The sequence below is a fragment of the Gymnoscopelus braueri genome, assembly GCF_963280865.1.
Source record: "Gymnoscopelus braueri genome assembly, chromosome: 24".
NCBI classification, from domain to species: Eukaryota; Metazoa; Chordata; class Actinopteri; order Myctophiformes; family Myctophidae; genus Gymnoscopelus; species Gymnoscopelus braueri.
In genome coordinates, this window is record NC_137626.1 from 25312608 (window position 1) to 25334490 (window position 21883).

At 41.3% G+C, this 21883-nt stretch overlaps 1 protein-coding gene across 1 annotated transcript in view; it reads right to left on the reverse strand.

Annotated features, from left to right (window-relative positions):
• The window catches only part of LOC308080541 (cholecystokinin receptor-like), a gene marked incomplete at its 5' end in the record, with an annotated part of 56376 nt that extends 36814 nt beyond the window's left edge, over window positions 1-19562 (reverse strand). The window contains 2 exons of the mRNA XM_080422437.1: window positions 3255-3503; window positions 19400-19562. Of these exons, the coding sequence (XP_080278563.1) occupies window positions 3255-3503; window positions 19400-19562 (412 nt within the window). The remainder of the gene's footprint in view (window positions 1-3254; window positions 3504-19399) is intronic.
• Window positions 19563-21883: the final 2321 nt, after the last annotated feature.

The window sequence follows — 21883 nt, forward strand, 5'->3', positions numbered from 1 at the left end:
AGGTCGTGATTTTGAAAGCAAGTTGGTGAAAGAGATGCTGACCATGTTAGGAGTGAGGAAATCAAGGACGTCACCCTACCACCCACAAGGTGATCCTCAACCCGAACGTTTCAATAGAACACTTCTGAACATGCTAGGAACTCTTGAACCCAGTCAGAAGTCCAAATGGAGTCAGCATATCACTCATCTTGTACATGCATATAACTGCACCCCAAATGAGGCTACCGGCTATTCCCCATACTTCCTCATGTTCGGAAGGGAAGCCAGGTTACCTGTGGATGTTTGTTTTGGAGTGTCAGCAGATGGACCATCAACGACTTCTCACCTGAAATACATATCTAAGATGAAGAAAGAACTCCAAGCAGCATACCAGCTGGCTAAATCCACTGCCGCTAAAATGAACCAAGGTAACAAAGAGAGATATGACCAGAGAGTGCGGTACCATTGCTTGAATCCTGGGGATAACGTCCTCCTTCGAAACCTCGGCCTGAAAGGTAAACAAAAGCTTGCTGATCGTTGGAGTCCAACTCTGTATGTGGTTGAGGGGCAATTATCTGATCTCCCGGTCTATCGTCTGAAGCCTGTGGATGGGTCAGGACCTGTCAAGGTCATGCACCGGAATCATATTCTGCCTTTGGGCCAAGGAGTCAGATTAAGTCCTGAAGTTGACCCAGAGCCTGCTCCCACCAAAAGAACGTTCAGGCGCAGGAAGGCCAAGGAAAGGAGACAAGCTCAGGATGATCACAAAGTTGACTCCGCCATTAATGTACCCCTGGAGCACTCTTCAGATTCAGAGTCTGAGTATGGGTGTTATTTAGAGGACGTGGTCATTGACACTCTGGAAATATGTGATCAGACAGACCCGGAGGTGATAGAGTCTGATGCTGCTAAATCTGCCCCAGAAGTGCCCAGGGTCTCAGAATGTTCAGAAGATCTATCTGCTTTAATAGAAGATAGTGCTGAGGTAGTAGATGCCGGTGAAGAAAGGGAAGTAGAACAGGAATGCCCTATTGAAAGTACCAACACTGCAACGGATCCTACTATAGTGAACTCAGAACCTAAATTAAGGAAATCAGAGAGAGACAGGAAGCCAGCAGAACGATTCACGTATGAAAAGCTAGGAGAGCCATGCATAGAGCCTGTAGTGACGACGCATATTGTTCACTTACCCACATCACACACACTACATTTCCCTGAACACTACACTAGTTGTCATACTTGGTGGTGTAACTCTTTTGCTAAATGTAAGTTGTGTATGTCAAGGGAAGCATTAAAGAAAAAAACTGATGTACCAGTCATCTAAGTTACGTGGGGTTAACTTTGGTTCTATGTCATGTTGCCAGCATGGGGGCATGCTGAAATTTGGTGGGGGGAGAATGTAGAGCCCTGCTAAATATAGGAAATGAATGGAAATGAATATGTGGCATATATGTTTATTATTTATTTTCTCTCAGCAATGCAGCGTTGGTTAACTTCAGCTTTTATTTTGCTAATAATACTTCCTGCCTACTGGTGCCTGTTTTTGTGCCAATGTGGCATCAGTGCGAGGGGGTTGGCATATGGAAAGACTTCCTTGTTTTCTAACGCGCCAAAGAGAAGGAGAGTGTGAATATCCTGATTGTGGTTTGCGAGGGAAAGAGCCACTTTCTTTAAGAAAACGAGGGTTTTGTAAACTGAAAGACATTCACAGTATTGGCACAAGTTATTCTCTGTCTTATCTTATTTTGTTTGTAAGTCTAGTGCCTCGCTAAAAACTATTCTCCAGTTCAGTCTCGTCTCGGAAGAATCGACGGGTCCGGTGTTTTGTTTACATGTTTGTTTTTCGGGGACGTTCACGTTAACCGGGGCTTAAACGGGACAACCGGTGGAGAAGAGGAGTCGCCGACGGGTCGCGCGTCAACGCTGCCGCGGTGGAATATATCCTGTGGAATATACTGTGTTGCTCATTCATTCAAGCCCTTGGAGCCCTTGTGAACTTGGCCGTGACTCGCGGGGAGCCGTGAGTAAAAGGAGGAGGAGTCATCTGACACTGACTGAACGTGTTGCTAAGGAGTTTTTGTATTCTCTTATCTTCTTTGATTTTGTGCACCAACGTATGGGCCCCACCGTTTTACAAAATCCAAGCGCTTGGTATTAGTGTTATTGAACATTTGCTCTGAGTGAGCTGTGAATTGTGAACTCTCCACACACACACACACACACACACACACACACACACACACACACACACACACACACACACACACACACTATTTTTGTGTTGGTTTGGTATATCCCTGAAGAAGGGTAAGTTATTTCAAGGTTAATAAGTGTTATTGGCTTTATATGCAGAGGTTTGTTAAATCTTTAATTTGGTTATTGTCAACTGTTTTGAAACAGTTATTGCTGTCAAACATTACACACACACACACCCACACACATCCACTCATACAACAGAAACGGAATAAATCCCTTTGTTTGTTATTCCGTTTATATGGTGGTCCTGAGCACTTTATTGTTACTATTCTGAGGTTGTCAATTTTGGTACTGTTACTAACTATTCACATTTTTCTGGGGAATACAAAGAAAGCTCATAGTTTATGGGTTAGTAATCTCCAGTGGAGGCACTGCACCATAAGTATTCTGTTGCTATCAACTCAAGCCTGCATTAGTACTGGTAAACTAGGTGAATCAGCCAGTTCAACACCAACAGCTGAGAACACAGGATCCTGTTTTTATTATATGAGACTTTTGGCCCTTTATAGTGAGGAAAGGGGTTACACACTTGTACTCGCATGACAGTGTCACAAAAGAAGCGAAAACAGACAAGCTTTTTTTTCCAAACTACTAAAAGTTTTGAAATATTTTGAAAATATTTGAAAGTTTTCACCCATAATAACATGCCCAAAATAGGGACGTCAGGTTGAAAAATTGTTAAGTCTGTCTGTGGGTTTTATAATAAACCAATGAAAAGTATTAACAAGAACTTCTCCATTTCCTGAAAAGTAACTGTGATGCCGACAGCTACAAAATCCTATTTGGCTTGTGAAATGTATTTATTAATTATTATTAGCCTATATTTTGATAGAGACACTGGAGAGAGACAGGAAACGTGAAGAGACAGTAGGGGAATGACACAGCAAATGCTCCAGCCGGCAGGGAATCAAACCAGGGACTTGCTGAACAGGCCATCTTGCGCTCGTGTTGCTCATGTTCATCCTGCGCCCCCTAACCACTTGGCTATCGAGAAGCCCCAAACGTTCTTCTTTTCTTACCCATGAAATAGGTGAAGATCTTGCACATGGCGGCTCCGAAGATGAAATCCTGCAGGATGCTGGGGATGAGGGTGAATGGCATGCAGAAGACAGCCATCATCAGGTCACTGACGGCCAGTGAGAGCAGGAAGGAGTTGGTGACGGTCCGCATGCGCTTGTTCAGCATCAGCACCACGATGATCAGCAGGTTTCCGAACACGCTGAGGAGGAAGATGAGAGAGTAGAGCAGGATGCGAATTGAGCCCGTATCTGCAAGAGAGGGAGATAGAGGTTAATGTTCATTCATGCTTTCATGCATTTTTCATTAGCTCATTGTGGATCTTTAAGATCTACAATGAGTCCAACTCTGAAAGAAAAAGAGACGGAGAGAGATGGAGAGAGAGAGAGAAGTGTGTGTGTGTGTGTGTGTGTGTGTGTGTGTGTGTGTGTGTGTGTGTGTGTGTGTGTGTGTGTGTGTGTGTGTGTGTGTGTGTGTGTGTGTGTGTGTGTGTGTGTGTAAAGAAGAGAAGAATTAGTCTGAACAGATCAAAGGAACATTAACTCGAGAGAATGTACTATGAGTGTATGGATATGAACGAAAGAGAACTGTACTGTATATGGACATTAACTGAAGAGAACGTGCATGGTTATCGACCTGGGAGACTGGACTCAACCTTGAGTGAATGCGCAGAGAATCATAATTCTGCTCTCACATTACAGTATCGCATCTGCACTTGACAAGACCAACAAAACTACAGATTTCTATAACTTTGCTTTCTAATTGTTACTTACAAGACAGAAAGATTAAATGAGAAACATTACAGGGAGACGGTGCATGTGAGACAGGAGACCCCGAGGGCTTTAGGGATGCTCTGCTCTCTCACACTGACCCTTCAGAGCTCCAGCGTTTGAGGATGAGAGTATCTGACAAGATACTCTCGAGTATCGAGCTGAGACTGATACCCTCTGATTAAAAAGAGTGATGTAGGTGAACTCTAAAACGGCATGGGTTCCAGCACCATCAGGCTGCAGAAGAGAGGCTCCAAAACACCTTACACTCGCACCCCGTTTCTGGGGAAATTTAACCAGGTTACAACCAACATGCAACATTTATATTTGTTTCATATCCACACAGAACCCCACCGTCCCTATTCTGGGGGCGAGTATTGGGCGAAAATAGGCAATATACAAGCTCAGTCACAACATGTCGAATTGCAATGCATTGGGAGCTTATAGATCAGCTATTCTCTGCAAACAGATTTGTGTTGTAGATGGAAAAAAGGATCAGACTAAGTATAGAGCCATGTGGGACCCCCAGTCAACTTTAAATGAATATTCAATGCTAAATGTGAAATGTGAAATGTTGAGATCAATGTTGAGCTCAAACCTTTGTTTGATTAAACTTCCGATTGTGCTTTGATTTTCACTTCTTTTGATCCAATGGACTGTGCAAAGATAGGTGCATCCCTGATTTCATCTGGTATTTAAATTCATTGGTTTCCATTTAATTGTTACTTGGATGTAAAACGGACAATTATGGGAAAGAAGAATTGCCAAAGAGCAATGTGATGCTAATTTGAGGCCAAGGTCATAAGTGTGTGCTATGCAGAAGAAGTCCATTTAGATGAGAGACACAGTTCAAGTAATGAGTTTACTTTGCATAACAGCAGTGTGTTAGATGTACTAAAGCAGTAAGCCCCACGAGGACGTTGTTTACAGTAATTTTATAACAGCTAAGGGCCGTTGTTACAACCCCTTTAGCTGCTCTATAATCACTGTAAACTCTCGAGTTTCGCGAGGGACAGATACACATGCACACAGAGATTTCATGCATTTATAGAAGGATTTTACAACCGGGCTCAGCCAGCAGTGGAACTATCATTTCATAAACCGTGTTGATAAAGTATGCACTGTTTGATGTACCCTGTGTTTGCTACAATACGTATAATTAAAAGACAATGGACCTCATTCACTAAGCTCATTTACGTCCATATTTTGTACTTACCGGCATTTACGCAAATTCTCACGTTACGAGTCTGATTCATCAATCTTTTTTTGTCCGTGAATTTTGAAGGACGTCCACTCTTTCTCACATCTGCTCGGAGGCAGACTTACCAAAGCTTGCGTATGTCATTAGAATTCCTTATTCTTCATACAAAATCAATTACAAAAGTGCCAACCTCAAATTAAATATTTAAGTGCCCAATATTTGTCAAACACAAAGAAAAGAAAAATATATCAAACGATGCTTGTATGCATATTATAGACAAGCAAATTCAACTGATTTTTATTTCTTTTCAGTTGATGCATTTAGAGCTGAATTATTAGTTCCCTCGGCGTGTTTGCCGTTGCAAAACACGCCAGTGCAAGTGTTGACACAGTTTCGCTTAATGGTTTTTCACGCTAACTCCAATGTCATGCAATTAATTTATGATATTGACCACATCACACGAACGCAGTCTTACCATCTGAAGAGGATACAGTATGGATGAAATCTAGCTGTGTCCATTACTCCATTTCCAATTCCGATGGAGGACATTGGAGGGTTCGTCCAAAGGACAGATTCAACTCAGTAATCAATAAAGCTTTGATAAAAATAAATCAATATTGCCGGATTCCAGCATCATCTTTTTACCTCCGCAAAGGTGAGTGAGCAATTGTTAAGTAGAAAGGGCTTATATAATATCCATTCCAAGTTTTATTAGCCTTTGGGCGTGAGGTTAAACTTTGTAAACTAACTACTTATTGTCATTACACGTGAGAGTAGGCTATTTACATTAACATTCAGTGGGTCCGTCGCATGAGGGACTCGCAGCTCGCTTGCGCTGATCTACAATTTGCCAAGTGGGTGCGTACCGCCACGTTATAAGCTTGTAGATCTGTCCATTTTGAAGTGTGATGACGTTTTCCGTCTGACGTTAGATTTTTTCGGTTGCCTTTTGGTGTTAAATGGGGCATGGATGATCTACACAGGAGCGCGCTCGTGACTTTCAGACAAAAATGAGAAACACCTGTGATCCGCACATAATCAGAGATTTACACCCCGTTTTGTGAATCGCACGTCAGATTGTGCTTAGAGAAAATACACACCTTTACTTTATTTAGACACCATTTACGAACAAACATCTTAGTGAATGAGGCCCAATGACTGTCCAGCTCACTTGTAAAGGAAGTCCATGGTGTAGGTGCCAAGATAAAAATCCTTTTATTATTACTTGATTACTTGCACTGTTAGATACACAGATAGATAGAGCATGCACGATGTTAGAGGTAAACTATGTTAGATACGATATGCTCAGTAGTGGCTACCACAAGGGCAAAGGGTGAAAGCGCCAGGCCCCATGGCTCAATAGGGGCCCATAAGGTGGTATACCAACCAAAAGAAAAACATTTATTTTACACAATATAAAACATGGCAAAATGGATGTATAATTGGATTTAAGTTTATCCTGGAATCGATCCGAGCTTGTGTTGCTTATCTTATCAAGATATGCACAGCTGCGTCTGTCGCTGTACCCTGCTTGATGTGTCTATATTGCTTACACTGTGTGTCTGTTTTATCATTGTATTCTTTGACTAGGCTGTAACAAAAACTGTTCTACAAAACCACAACTAATTTGTCAACTGCAACGTAGCTCGTCATTCCACCGTTGCACTGTACAGTGTGTGCGTTATATCTCTTGGCATTTACTGCTGAATCTGTGGCGTTGACAATGGCTTAACTACAAACATAATGACTACATAGAGACTGAGACAGGCGGATGCTCTGCTTTGCTCTCTTGGGTATTTAAAAAAAGGAATGGTCAAAATGTGCATGGTCTGTTGCTGTCCATCAGTGGTAGCGCTGAACCATTTGCCAATCGATGCATGTAGCGCAACTTACAGTGCTGTCCTTGGTGCTGAAACATTGTGTCACAACTGGCAACCAGGTTTCTTAACCACATGAACCCCAGCATCAACATTCTGGGGGGAACATTAGCCAAAAGTAGCCGATCTACAATCTCACAACGCGTCGCAATGTGTTGCTTGTAGATCGGCTATTTTTGACTCAGAGATTTGGTCTAGAGCAGGGGTCTTCAACGGCCAAGGACCCCTTAGCTGAGAGAGGGACGAAAGCAGGGTACCCCCACTACATATTGTATACAAATGTGTTGCAGATTAAACTTTTATGCCCCCTGTTGAAGACCCCTGGTCTAGAGTACGTAAAAAAGCGGTCCAAGTAAAGAGCAAACTCAGGTCCAGTTTACTACGTCTAGATGGTTTAAGTGGTTAATTGTGTCTTCAGAACAAGCTTGTCTTGTTGCTTTCTTGGCTCAATAAGTGACAATCTGTGTGTAAGATCAGATATGAGCTATATTACAGTCATGAACTTTAGTGCTCCACCACCTTTGTACTGAGTACTGAAAATCATATCTCCTTGGTCTTTGGGTCAAATAAAAAAACAAAAAATAAAATAAAAATATTTTATTTTATTTATTTATTTTTTGAAGAAAAAAAAAATCTTAAAAACGAGTTAACTCGATCTTGGCAATCAAGTGATGGATTTTAAAAACGAGTAAAAACGAGTTAACTCGTTCTTGGCAATCAATGTGTTAACACTCAGGATTTTGCTGTGGGGTTAGCACTGATTTATTGATTTGATTAATTGCTTACTTAAACATGTATTTGTATATCTGTCAAAAGGATAAAACACAATAAAGCAAGACAGCTTATTTCCATTGTGGTCTTTAACAAGGAACTTGTGGTTATAGTCAAGTGATCTTGGTTGCAACCTGTCCCTATCCAGGCAGCTGAAACCCAGTTCCCACAAACGACATGGGGCCAACAACGAACCTCGCCTTTGGGCCAGCTAAAACAGTGTGACTTATATAGTTAATTCATATCCTGAAAAAATCATAAATTGTTAAAAGGGTCATTAAATAGTAGGTGGTGGAAAAAACCCCATTGAAGGTTATTTGAATTCAAAGCAAAGGGAGCCAGCATTTGATTTATGTTTTTAATCAGAGCTTAGCGACCTGGTTCACTTCATTTCACTGTTTTACTTAAAGAAATGAAATAAAATAAAATAAATAAATACATCTTGAAACTTAATTTAAATGTCAGGTTATTTAGCCATTTGCCTCAATAAATGTTGAGGCAATCATATTTTTCCTCAGAGTCAAAGTGTCTTGGAATTATTCTCCGGATATTCCGTTATGACACTGATAGCTGAAGAGCACTGACACTTGAAATAAGCACTCCCTGAAAAGTTTACTCACGTCAGAAACAAATTTTCTGAAATTTAGCAGAAGCACTTTACCCTGTAGGTTAATGTGTAACTGCTCAACCAATAGATAGGAAACTAGGGAGAACTTTTAGAATGGCTAATTTATACTTCACTACACATCACTCATGTCATATTCTTTAGTTGAACGGTCACACTTGACTCAACGATGTCATCTGGGGACACAGGAAACCGGCTATGGCACAGTGGCAATACAAACTCGAGGTCATCCTACAGGACCATTTATCTAGTTCAGAACAGTCAGCCCCAAAGCAAAGCAAACAAACAAACAATCTATGAGTCTGGAAAAATATATATAATTTCTCCCAACACAAACAGCTTGATAGATTTTTACTCTTTCCTGCATATTTTATTGTCATTTACACATTACCGAATGGTAGAAATTAGCTTTTGCTTTGAAAAAAAGTGGTAATTGTATTGAAATAAAGGTGTTTCTGGTGACACTGCACTCTGTAACTTTCATATCTCTAACACTTGAACACAGGTCCCCTGCACAATTGCTGACATTCTGACCTAATACCCAACTAATATTAGCTATTTAATTAAATTAACACACAATAGAGCTAACAGAGCACACCTGCTTGGTCAGGGGATACATTGCAATTTGACCTCAAGGCAGTACCACTTGTCAACCAGTAGTGGGTCTACCTGACCACAGGATCTAAATGTCTCAATAGAAGAGCAGGGAGACCAACTGCAACCACTGCAGAAGTTATAGTAATATTGTGCTGCAAACATACACTACCAGAAAGACAGGTCAAACTAAAAGTTACATAGTGTAGCTTTAAGCCCTATATACTGTATACTATCATACTACGAATAGTGAAAGTAGCAGATCTACAAGCTCACAACGAATTGTGATGCCGCACACATTGTGCCACGCGTCTACAAAAGATCACCTATAAAGACATGCCCAAAATAGGGAAGCCAGGTTGAACGTGCTTAATTAAAGCGATTGACAGCTTATTTTCATTACGAGACTCTACTATCTAAATTATGATCTCTGTTGATTTGTTTACTGGGGACATGTTTATGTAAACTTGGCACTCTAATTTAAAAGACTAATAGAGGGCTGCTATGTCCCTGCGGGCACATACTCAAGACAACATGTCAATTCTGCTTCGCGTCTTGAATTTCTGCAACACGATAAGGTGTTCTGCTGCCAGTCACATAATACTGCCATTCCCTCCGTGTCTGATCATGGAGCAGGACAGAAGATTTCAGCCAACTTCCTCCATATTGTCAGAGCTAATCAAACGGTGGCTGAATTCACTAATTCCCCAGATCCATCCACATAGTTTAGGGGCTGTGATGACAAGTCTTGTAGCCTGCAACGAGCCAATCAATAGTGCTCGGAAAAGCCTCGTCCATTTGAACGCATTTTTGTCAAGGAACGAGGAATACACTCTCTGTTGAATGACTGATACGACAGTGACTGTTTTCGAGACTTGTTCAGCATTAACTTGTAGGATAACTGGTTGTGATACACATCATATCAACACATACTGTACATTATAGATTTTAACGTGACCAACACAGTTTAGATATACTGTAGATTTGACAGATTGGAAAGTTGTGTAAAACATATCGATGACAATTTGATATGTATAATATTTTTGTTGTTTCCTTTTATTGAATTAACTACCTAACCACTTAAAAACGTTATACTTCGTTGTACGTCAAATAGCGAAAATAGCTGATCTACAACAAGCACATCATGTTGAGTTGCAATGCATTGTGAACTTGTAGATCTGCTGTTTTGCAGAATGTTCACCTATTTGCACTGAATATACACCATTTATGACATGCCCAGAATAGGGACGTTTGGGTTCATGTGGTTGAGCCCGTTTCCTAATTTGTCGTACAATCTACGATACTGTTGAGCGGCAAAAATAGTTGATCTACAAACTCACAACGCGTTGCATCGTGGTGCATTGTGAGCTTGTAGACTACACAAGTGTAGTCTGTGATATATAGTACCAAAGTGTGGCTAAAAAAAAATCATACAGTTATTTAACATAGTGTCCAGTGTGCACACGCAGACCGCGTATCGCATTTGATCAGTTTAATGAGGGGACGTACACTTACAGTCAGCACAATTCAACTCAATTAGTCCTTCCCGCAATGGAATCCCAAGATGCCAATATTGATTCCACTTTCCTTTTTAAATATAAAAGTTGGAAAGAGCCCGTTTCCAGCATATAAACAAGCCCAGTGCATATTCAATTACCCTTGAGACCCTGTCAAAGCACGCAAGTTAAATTGTGTTACTTCGAAGCAGTAAAAAAAATACTTTGCTTCATCAATCCTTAAGTTAGAAAACTTGTAGGGCATTGGTGTTGTAATCATTCGAACCAACTGCATAGAACTAATTATGATTCATAATCACAAGGAAGGGGCAGAGGAGGAGGAGATTGATCCTAATTTCAGCAGTGAGATGACCGTTTGAAGCAGTCAAGAGAAAAAGACATCTTCCCTTCCAGTCTTCTATCGTGGTTCCCAAACGTTATAATTTCAAGGACCCCCATAACTCTGAGAGTGTACAAATGGAATCAAATGGAACCATATGGGTCCCATGGTCCCGTGGTATAAGGTCCCTGGACCCCATATTGAGAACCACTGCTCTATCAAGTCTGAAAACAAAACAAAGAGGAAAGTAGACTCAATTATTTACAAAATAAATGAAAAAGAAAAATCTGTCCAACCTGCTATCTACAATTACATTCATGTGCAAACAATGGGCCCACACCTGCAAGCGGAGTTAAAGGCTGTACTGTAATTATTGAAGACCGCTCTTGTGCTGTGGTGCTTCTGAAAGCTTGGAATTCTGACAGTAACATAATAACCACATGCCATACAAGGTGTCACAGTTGAGTGGAAGATAAGAAACAGCACACCTGGTGTGATGTTTTGTGCCTTGAACTGAAGAACCAGATAACATATTTTACATGTCTGACATTTCAGGTGGATGCGGATGTTATCTACAGGCTGTTAGCCGGTATGGCAATGGGTGTTGTTGTGTTGTGCTTTCAAGAAATGTAAACTTGTCGGGAGAATGCAAAGTAGCAGTGATCTTCTGGTAAGCTTTACTAGAAAATATCATGGGTTCTAGTGGGTCAACAATCACGTGTATCCAGACAGTAGTTTTTACACTGCCAGCAGCTGCCTACCACTGATGTTATAGCCAAATTAATCAGAGAAAGGTAAACAAATAGTTACACATAAAGTGAGCGAAAAAAGTAACACCATTACAGACTTTACCTGCTTGAGTTGTGAGACATTGTACAAATATGATCGACGCTAGGCTGAGCCCGTCCCTGGAACCGCCCCTGGAGCCCAAACATCGGCCACATCGGTTGCCATTGGCTAATAGAGCACACGTGGCCTCTGTGGCTCTGTCACTCCAAGTTAATTATTGATTACAGCTGACAGCAAGTTCAAAGTTTCATTGCCATCTCTTTTTTTCCTGTTATGTTTAAATACGACTGATTGATTTTTAATGGAAGAGCGTGCTTGTGTGCATGTGTGCGTGCGTGCGAGAGAACTGTGAGGTTAATTTCTCGTTATGACATGCCCTTAAGAAGACCTACTTAGGTCGAAACATCTGTATAATAAAGTAGGTACCTGAACGCAGCCAGATCACAGGCCCAGTGAAAGCATACTGGCCAGATAGAGCCATACTTACTGCTCAAGATGGACTGCTGCTCATGGGCTCCAGACTCTGTCCTAGATGCACTACACGAGGGACATCAGGGGATGCCAGGTGCAGAGAGCGGGCCAGAGAGACTGTGGCCTGGCTTGAGCAGCCAATTAAACGAGCTGGTGAAAATTTTCAAAACAGGCATCAAACAACGTGCCAATCCTGTGGAGCCATTGATGTCCAGTGAGCTCCCAGAGAGACCATGGCAAAAAGTAGGTGCTGATTTATTCACACTCAACCATGACAACTACCGACTAGTAGTGGACTATTATTCAAGGTTTGTGGAGATTGCAACTCCCACACGATCCGAGGACGTGATCTCAAATCAATATTCTCAGCCACAATGGTCCCAATTATTCCAGTCAACAAGTTTAATGACTTTGCAGCAGCCTACGGGTTCAGCCACGTCACTAGCAGCCCTAGGTTCGCTCGAGGCTCAAAGTAATGGAGAGGCGGATTGGCGGAATGCCACGTCCAGACAGGGAAAACACTGCTAAAGAAAGCTAAAGGATCCATTCCGTACCTGGCTCTGTTGTCCTATAGAGCTACACCACTCGCTAATGCCTACAGTCCTGCTCATTGCTCAACTCCTCATGGGCAGGACACCATTCGTACACCATGGGTGCCCAAGAATCCTCTCTACTCACCCCAGATATTCCAGACAGCACTGTCATTGCAGATAAAGAAAGGAGGAGGAGGGTAAAGGACACTGCAAGTTTCAACAAAAGACACTGTGTGAGAGATCTAAGCCAGCTCACACCGGTCTGGATTCAGATACAAAGTCTCAAGGTACAGTGGTTTCGTTCGTCCCACCACAAAAAAAACATAACCAACACAATATTTATCAAATGTTGAGCAAAAGAGTTTTTCCTCTTCATCGACATTAGAATAATAATATGAGTTTCACCTCCTCAGCTGTGGATACACTACACGCCACCTCTCCCCAGACTCTTATGAAGGACATTTCAGATCAATAGAGCCCTTGCATGGCTGAATGAGCATTGCAAACGGCTCAAGCGGTTTCGTTTAGCGGCGTCAAACTCTCAGAGTGCGCCATGAGGGGGGGGGAGGGGGGGGGGGGTCACGAGCTTCATGCTTTTAAGATATTACAGAGACGAGACCTGAAGTCGACTGACTTCGACTGAGAGATTGGCAGTCGAATCAGACTGATTCGACTGCCAATCGCAGTCGAATCATACCACAAAAAAAATCATTAAACAAATCTATTTATTATCTAAATCTATATATATTTTTTGGATTAGTCGACTATTAGTCGACTATATAGGCAACTATTGGCCAATCAGATTCGACTATAGAAATCCTTAGTCGGGGACAGGCCTAGTCCACTGGGGATTCAAGTGAGAAAGAGAACTACAAAATTAATTCTGCGCGTGTGTGTGTGTGTGTGTGTGTGTGTGTGTGTGTGTGTGTGTGTGTGTGTGTGTGTGTGTGTGTTGTAGTGTGACGTGTGTGCATGTGCACATGGATGAATCTGTGAGTGCACCCGGAAATCAGCATACACATACGCAGTACAATCCCCAGAGTTAATTTAGTCCATTTGTAACGTGTTTGTATGTGAATATATCAATGCATGCGTTTACGTGTGTCTGCTCAAATATAGACAACAACGTGCGTTACTGTATGTGCATGCACTGTACACTTTGTGTTTGTCCCCCAATTTGTAATAAATCCACCTCTGATTGATTACTCTGATCGTGCCGTGACAGCAGCGTCGTTAAATGCACGCACACATGGGAAAACAACACGCTAATTTCATCTACAAAACCCCTCACGGTAGAAATTGGTTCAATATTATAAAGCCATGTCCTAGTATCATAATGGTGTGCTGCATACTGTAGCTTCACTGCAGTAGAAAGTCTCTCTCTCTGTCTGTCTGTCTGTCTCTCACTCTCTCTGTCTCTCTCTGTCTCCATCAGAGCCCTATAGGCCAGTGGCTTGTCTCTGAGGAGCGAACCGAGCTGCTTCATTTAATGGTTATGAGGTCTGCTTCAGGACAACTCATCTCAGGCGCACACTCAGTAAAAAAAAATCCAAGTTAAATGAATGCTCTGGATTATCCTGACAGTGTGAGCTCAGCGAAGTGCCACTCTGCATCAGCATGTATGCAACAGCTTGGGCTCGCGTGGTGGACCAACAATAAATGCTTCAGCTAATACAGTAGTTCAAATGCTACCTCAATTCGCTGACTCCTACTTTAAGGACAAATGTGATTATAGTAATGTGATGTACAGTATATGAAAGATGGTGAGGATTCTGCTGACGGTCACATATCACATTAGATTAAGTATTATGAGTGTTAGTGATGACAATGTTTTTTCACATTTCAGTCACTGTGTTGATGCTCTCACACAGAGCAACTTGGAGTGAAGAGTGGCACAGAGTTTAAATGTATCAATTCTAAATGTCATAGCTACATGATAAATATATTTGTATATTTGAAACATGTTAAATAACAACTAATATTAGTTGTTGTCATTATTAAGTCACTCATACATTTATTGTATTGTAATAATTTGAAGTGAATTATACTGAAATTAAACTACTGCTGATTTAGCTGGGGACCCCCTGGAAACCCCTTAACCCCTGGGGTCCAAACCACTGTCCTCCTAGACCACCAGTAAAATAAACAAAAATCAGTAGCGAGCACAGCAGTACAAGGGGGAGGAAACAAATCACACACATACTGTAGCACTCAGACAATAAACTCAACAGCTATTCCTATCCGAAGGTACAATAATAGAGAGGAACATGTAGGGATGGAGCATATGGACTGTGACATGAAACATGAAATATGGAATGTGGCATGAAGCTAATGATTTATGATAAACTTTATCATTAGTTTATTATAGATCAGCGCATGGCAATGAATGGAACATGGATGCATGGAACATGGAATGACGCATGGAACATGGAATGATACATGCAACATGGAATGATGCATTGAATATAGAATGGTGCATGGAACATGGAATAGTGCATGATCAGCATTTAATATATACTGTAGAATGGTACATGGAACATTACATAGAACTTGGAATGATGCGTGGAAGACATGGAACATGATTACATCTCCATTAAAATAGAAATAAATGGTTCCACGGTAGATTAGTGTGTTAAAGTTAACTAAAACAATTCTCTTAAATTCAGCGGATCAACACAAAGCTATCAGTCTGATGAGTGCTGCTGCATGGCAGCCAATCAAGGACTGAAGACTTCATCTCCCATCCGTGGACTATAGAGGCGTGGGACTAATGAGAAAGTCTCGGCAGCATATTGCTACAATAATTATTAGACTATAACATCTATAAACCATGGCAGCAGTGGCACTGAGGTCCCCCGAGGAGAGGACACTCCAGCTCCATATTTCTTTTTATTTGACGTTTTGTCCCCTACAAACTTAAATTGCCCATTATTCATGCCTGATGAAGGTCTTTTGTGACCAAAACGTTGCGTCTCTCTCATTAAACTTTGCTATTGTACAATGCAAGTCGGGCAGTGTGGGTATTGTACTGTTCTTTGTTCATTTCGTGCCTTGCCACACACCTTCAATTACAATTTTGGCATTTAGCAGATGCTCTTATCCAGAGTGACTTACAATAAGCAACGTAATCACATACATAAAATGCAAATTGTATGCAAAGAGACAGTGTAGTGCCTCAGGAAACTAGGATCACAGGTAAACCAAGAATGTTGCATGCAGTCTAAACAATATACTGTACTATCAAAATACTTATCTGTGCATTTAAACTATATAGGATACCAGGTGGAGCCTAGCATCTGTTTAAATAATATGCTATCTAAATTACATTGTGGTGAAGAAAAACAAGCCTGAGTAACAAAAACATTAGAACGAATGACCAAGATATGTCTGCATGGTAGCCATATCTTGGTCAGCCACTATCGTCAATCGAGGCAGCAGGAAGGGGTACACGGAGAGTGAAGTGCTAGGGGCCGGGGGAGAGGTGGAGTCTGAAGAGGTGAGTCTTCAGACAACGGCTTAAAATTGGGAGTCTGCAGCACCGCTGTCACAGAGATGTTCTATTCAGGTGTGCGAAAGCTTTTTAACAGTCCCCTACCAACTGAAGGACCTTGGTGCTGTGCTACAGTCATTTCTCACCCTTGTTTGGCACCAGTGAATAATGAGTGACATATACAGTAATGGCAACACAGCAGCACTGGACTTGCTTACTTACACTATCTGGCCTGAAGGAACATGGCTACATCAGCTAATAAAAATAAGCATATGGGTCCACTGGGGATTCAAGTGAGAAAGAGAACTACAAAATGAATTATTCTGCTGCCAAGCAGTGTGTGTGTGTGTGTGTGTGTGTGTGTGTGTGTGTGTGTGTGTGTGTGTGTGTGTGTGTGTGTGTGTGTGTGTGTGTGTGTGTGTGTGTGTGTGTGTGTGTGTGTGTGTGTGTGTGTGTGTGTGTGTGTGTGTGAGAGAGAGAGAGACATGTGTGCAAGCGCACAATGATGAATCTGTTTGTGTGCACTTGGAAATAAGTATGCACATACGCAGTACAATCCCCAGAGTTAATTTAGTCCATTTGTAACTCTGAGTTTACAAATGTAAGCAAATGGGTCCATTTGATTACATTTGTAAACTCTCAAGTTAAGGATTGTACTGTGTATTCCACACATGTCTGAAAAGGCCAAATAAAGAGGTTGAACCAGTAATAGTTTGTGGTCTCCGGTTGATTTCTCCTCTGCATGATTTCATTGCCCTCAAGGTACTGCTAAGAAGCACGGAGTCCACTGCCAATGCTGTGCAGTGGAAGACCTACACGTATCACATATAAGGTCAATAAAGGAAATGCACGAGTGAAGGGGGAATGCCTGTGAATTATTTAGTGAGGGAAGATTTGAGAATTCCTCTATACCGCAGCAGCAGCAGCAGCAGTGAGCAATAGCTGGACCATCACCCACATGTAGACCTCATTTCCTAATCCACTGATGGAAGGCAACAGTCAAGAGTCTAAGCCGCTAGTTGCCATAGCACTGACTGCATACAGTATGTATGCAACCTTTCCTTTCAATCCCATTGTTTTGACACACAGTGGAATGGAGTCCATTTCTGGGCCTCTTTTGACATCAAGTCCAACAACCAGAATAAGAAAAATGTATATATTCGAACAGCTGCAGCATTTTTAACCACTTAAACCATCTAATCTAGACTTAGTGCAACGGACCATGAGGCGAATTCCATAAGGCAATTTCAACTTACAGTATCACAGATCGACATATATGGCATTAACCTTTTTTTTACAGAACATAATGCCGAAAAAGATACTTGAGGTCATTTAGAAATTGTTCTATTTGTATTATAATAAAATTCCCAATGAAGTTATACTGTCTCATTGCACTGATGTTATTTTGGACATTAAAGTTGAATGTTAAACAGTGAAATGAATGTAAGACACACACACACACACACACACACACACACACACACACACACACACACACACACACACGACTATCAGCCAATAGATCAATATTGAAATCAGCATAGCCTCAAGAGATGTAGATCATCTTTTTTTAACAAGGCAAAAGTTCACATAGTTCAAACATATTCACGATGCAAATCAATAGCCTATAGGTATCATAGATCACAGAAGAACCTGTATGCATGGACCTGTCAGCTCCATGCTGCATAATTTAAAGGAAGAAGTGGGTGGTTGACCTATGTGTATAACATCATAATAGCCCTAATGAAAGCAATCAAATATATATATTAACATTTTAAGATTAAAGGGATATTTCACTTTCAAAAAAAAGATTTGGTCATTTTATCGTCTACTCAGGCTTTTGTGAGCCCCCCAGACAGTTTTTAAGTTGCTTGATTCAGTATTTAGATATTTGATATTCATTTTATCAAACACGCCCCCTTCCTATACAAACCCATTATAACTTCAAACTCCATTTTTAACATGTTAGATTCTTCAAAAACACCCGTCCTTGGTTCTGGTGACTCATCCTGCCCTCCTAATACGTGAGGGGGCCGTGTTTTTTCATTTATTTTATTGTATTACAATTGTTTTCATTTTCCCCAAAAAATATTAAAAATATATGAAAAAAGTAATTGAAAAAGACACGGTCTCCTCACGTATTAGAAGGAAAATATCAGTCACCATAACCAAGGACGGATGTTTCTGATGAATCTATCATGGTTAAAATGGAGTTTGAAGTTACAATGGGTTTGTATAGGAAGGGGGCGTGTCTGATAAAATGAATATCAAATATCTAAATACTGAATCAAGCAACTTAAAAACTGTCTGGGGGGCTGACAAAAGCCTGAGAAATATCCCTTTAAGTAAAAAATATTGAATACTTTTTCCACCACTGGCCAATAGACAGCATTATCTAGGATTTCGTTAAAGGAGACTCTTGTGTCTCCTACCGGAACCGCTGCCGGTCGTCAAATTATTGGCTTAGGAATGCGTCAAAAAACAAAAAATATCCATGAATTCAAGTCTCCATGGTGTGAGTAATCGATAGAAAATATGTTCTTTTTTAAGCCGGCCAAAACCACTCTGTTTTAAACTGGTCTAATTAACTAATTAAGACAGCTGTGTCAGCGGCTGTGTAAGGCCACTTGATAAGGAATAGTTTAGGAGAGAATGTTGGAGTTCAGTTAGGCCTGTCACAATTAATTTGAGATAATCGTAATTATTTTGCATAATCGTCATAATCGTTTCCATGTTGAAAAAAATGTGTGGAAATAGCAGATCTACAAGCTCACAACAGCTATTTTTTTTTAGTTATAAAATATGTCAATCATTTCTTTGTATGTTTAGATTATTTGTCATATCCTCCCTGTGCAACCTCAAATCCTAAAAGCCGAACAGAAATGTAATTTTCACTCATATATTCCAGTGTTCAAAGACAGAAACACAATTAAATCGTGATCGCAATTATTTGAGTGACAAATAATTAATCATCAGGTAAAATGTCATAATCGATTAATTGAATACACATGGACCCCAATGGAAACAAGCCATAGTGCTTTCTTGGGTTCAATCCTTTTAGCAGACCTTGTATGGAACTGTACTTTCTGTGATTTTTTGCAAACTGTTAATAAAGTATTCAATCAATCAATCAATAAATCAATCAATCAATCAATCAAGTCAGCCCTAGAGTTAGGCGAAATGTAACTACCTTTCTGCCGTGCAGATGGAGATCTGTGGTTGCCAGATCCATTGCTACAGGTGGTGGAATTGACTTCTCCCAGGCTGGCATTAGAGGAGATGTTCGCCTTGTCCAGAACACAGTCCAGGAATGCGCCCACCACCACGCTGGAATTGGATGTTTGCAAAGCCATAGCTCCCAAGAAATCATACAACTTACACCAACAATAAACAACTTGTTAGCCTATACTCATCTTACTGCAAAACCTTCTTTTAAAGGAAAAGAAAAAACGTTCAATTAAGGGTAATAAATGATTAATGCCATTCCAAAGTCCCACATTTCAAAATAGCTCTGCAGTTAAAATCCTTCTCTGGAGGAATGCAGGGAGAATGAAAGAGAAGGAGAGAGAGAGAGAGAGAGGGAGTGTGTTTGCCCGGCTCCCCCCACCCCACCCCAGCTGGAAGCAGTGTGGGCTGCTGAGGCTGACGAGATAACTGAACTGAAGTGAGAAGAGAGAGAGACAGGACTTGGCAAGTCTCGCTCTCTCGCTCTCTCTCATTTTCTCTCCCTCCCTCCCTCCCTCTCTCTCTCTCTCATGCTCTCCATCCCTCTGTCTGTCTGTGTGCGTGTGCGTGTGCGTGTGCGTGTGCGTGTGCGCGCGTGTGTGTGTGTGTGTCACAATCACTCATGCAACACCACAGACTCACTCACTGAGAGGATTAGAGAGAAAATGAGAGAGAGAGAGAGATAGAGAGAGAGATACGCATCTAATGTGCATGTAACCTGCAGCCAGTTGATCAGCTATCGATCACTTAGTACGAAGGCCTAGGCTAATAGTCATGGCGCACAACTTAATTCTGCAGCCTATAGGACACAACACTGCATTATAATTGGCTTTAGCCGCCATGCGGTCTTTAACTGAGCTTATTCGGTTCTGTTTTGGAAAAGGATTAAACAGATATTAGAAATTATGCGCGCTAAAGCACTAAATGATGTGTGTTATCTATACTAGGTAATTTACCAACTCTCTGTGCGTAGCTCAGAAAGCGTCCGACCGTTCGGTCTCAAACTTGCCGTGTGCTGAATGGCTATTCAGCACACGGCAAGTTTGAGACCGAACTCAATTCAGACGGACCATCGGCTTCCGAGAACCGGGGGAAGATAAAACACGAATATCATGAATATCTGCATTTTTCAGCCCGTGGGTCTGAGGAGAAGCACAAATTGTGTATTCGGGAAATTGTATGCATAGGCTCCCGTGATTGGCCAACCCAAACTCACATCACGTTTGTGCCGCATAGCCAATATAAGTGACAGCGAATGCAATGGAACAGAAAGTAGACAAAAGCCAGGGTGGTATATATTATATATATATTTATATATATACATATGTATATATATACACACACACATAAAGTATATACACACACACAGTAGCTGTCTTTGTAGGGGTGTAGATAGGTAATCAGTTAATGCTGTAAGGTTACTACTCTACTGATTAAAGGCTAATGAGGGTAATACTGATTTCTGATCATGGATCATATGGCTCAAGGCAACGCGCGCACACACACACACACACACACACACACACACACACACACACACACACACACACACACACACACACACACACACACACACACACACACACACACACACACACACACACACACACACACACACACACACACACACACACAGCCTAAGCGCAGCAAAGTGCTCTGTCTCTCTCATCTGAAACCATTAGTACTTTCATCTCTCATTTTGAAGGAACATCCTGTAAGCTTTGATCCTCAATCTACACACACGCGCGCACACACACACACACACCGGTCTCAGTGATCAACCATTATTCACACACACACACACACACACACACACACACACACAAACGTGCGTGTTCTCTGTCACACACACACACACACACACACACACACACGCGCACACACACACACAGTATCTCTTGCAAACATGTCATGGATGAGACAGGTCTCGTCTCTGTAATATCTTAAAAGCATGAAGCTCGTGAGTATGCATAATGCACATGTCAGCAAAAAGAACAAAGGCCTGGTGGCTCAGAGATCACAAAGACATGAGAATGACAATGGAATGACAATGGACTAGAAAGACCCTGAGAAGTTTCAGGAAGAAAAATGAAAGAATGATAACAGAATTTGATATTATTGTTTGCTTTATAGGCTACTGGGGGCCAAGTGTGATTACATCATCGTGGCGCCCCAAAATGCTGAGGAGCTCACCTGCTCCAAATGAACTGTGTACAACTGTGATTAGGACAAAACATGAAGAGATATTGCTTAACTACTTAAGCCATATTTTATATTTTATCGTACAATGGTGTCGCGTTGCAAAATAAATAGTCGATCTACAAACTCTCAATGTACTGAGATCATTCGTGGCCATTTTTAAAAAGTGGATAAAGACTTCCTTGAATATCATATCATCAACATAATTAGAGACATCGCAGTAATCGTGGAGGGAATGCAGAGGAGGTAG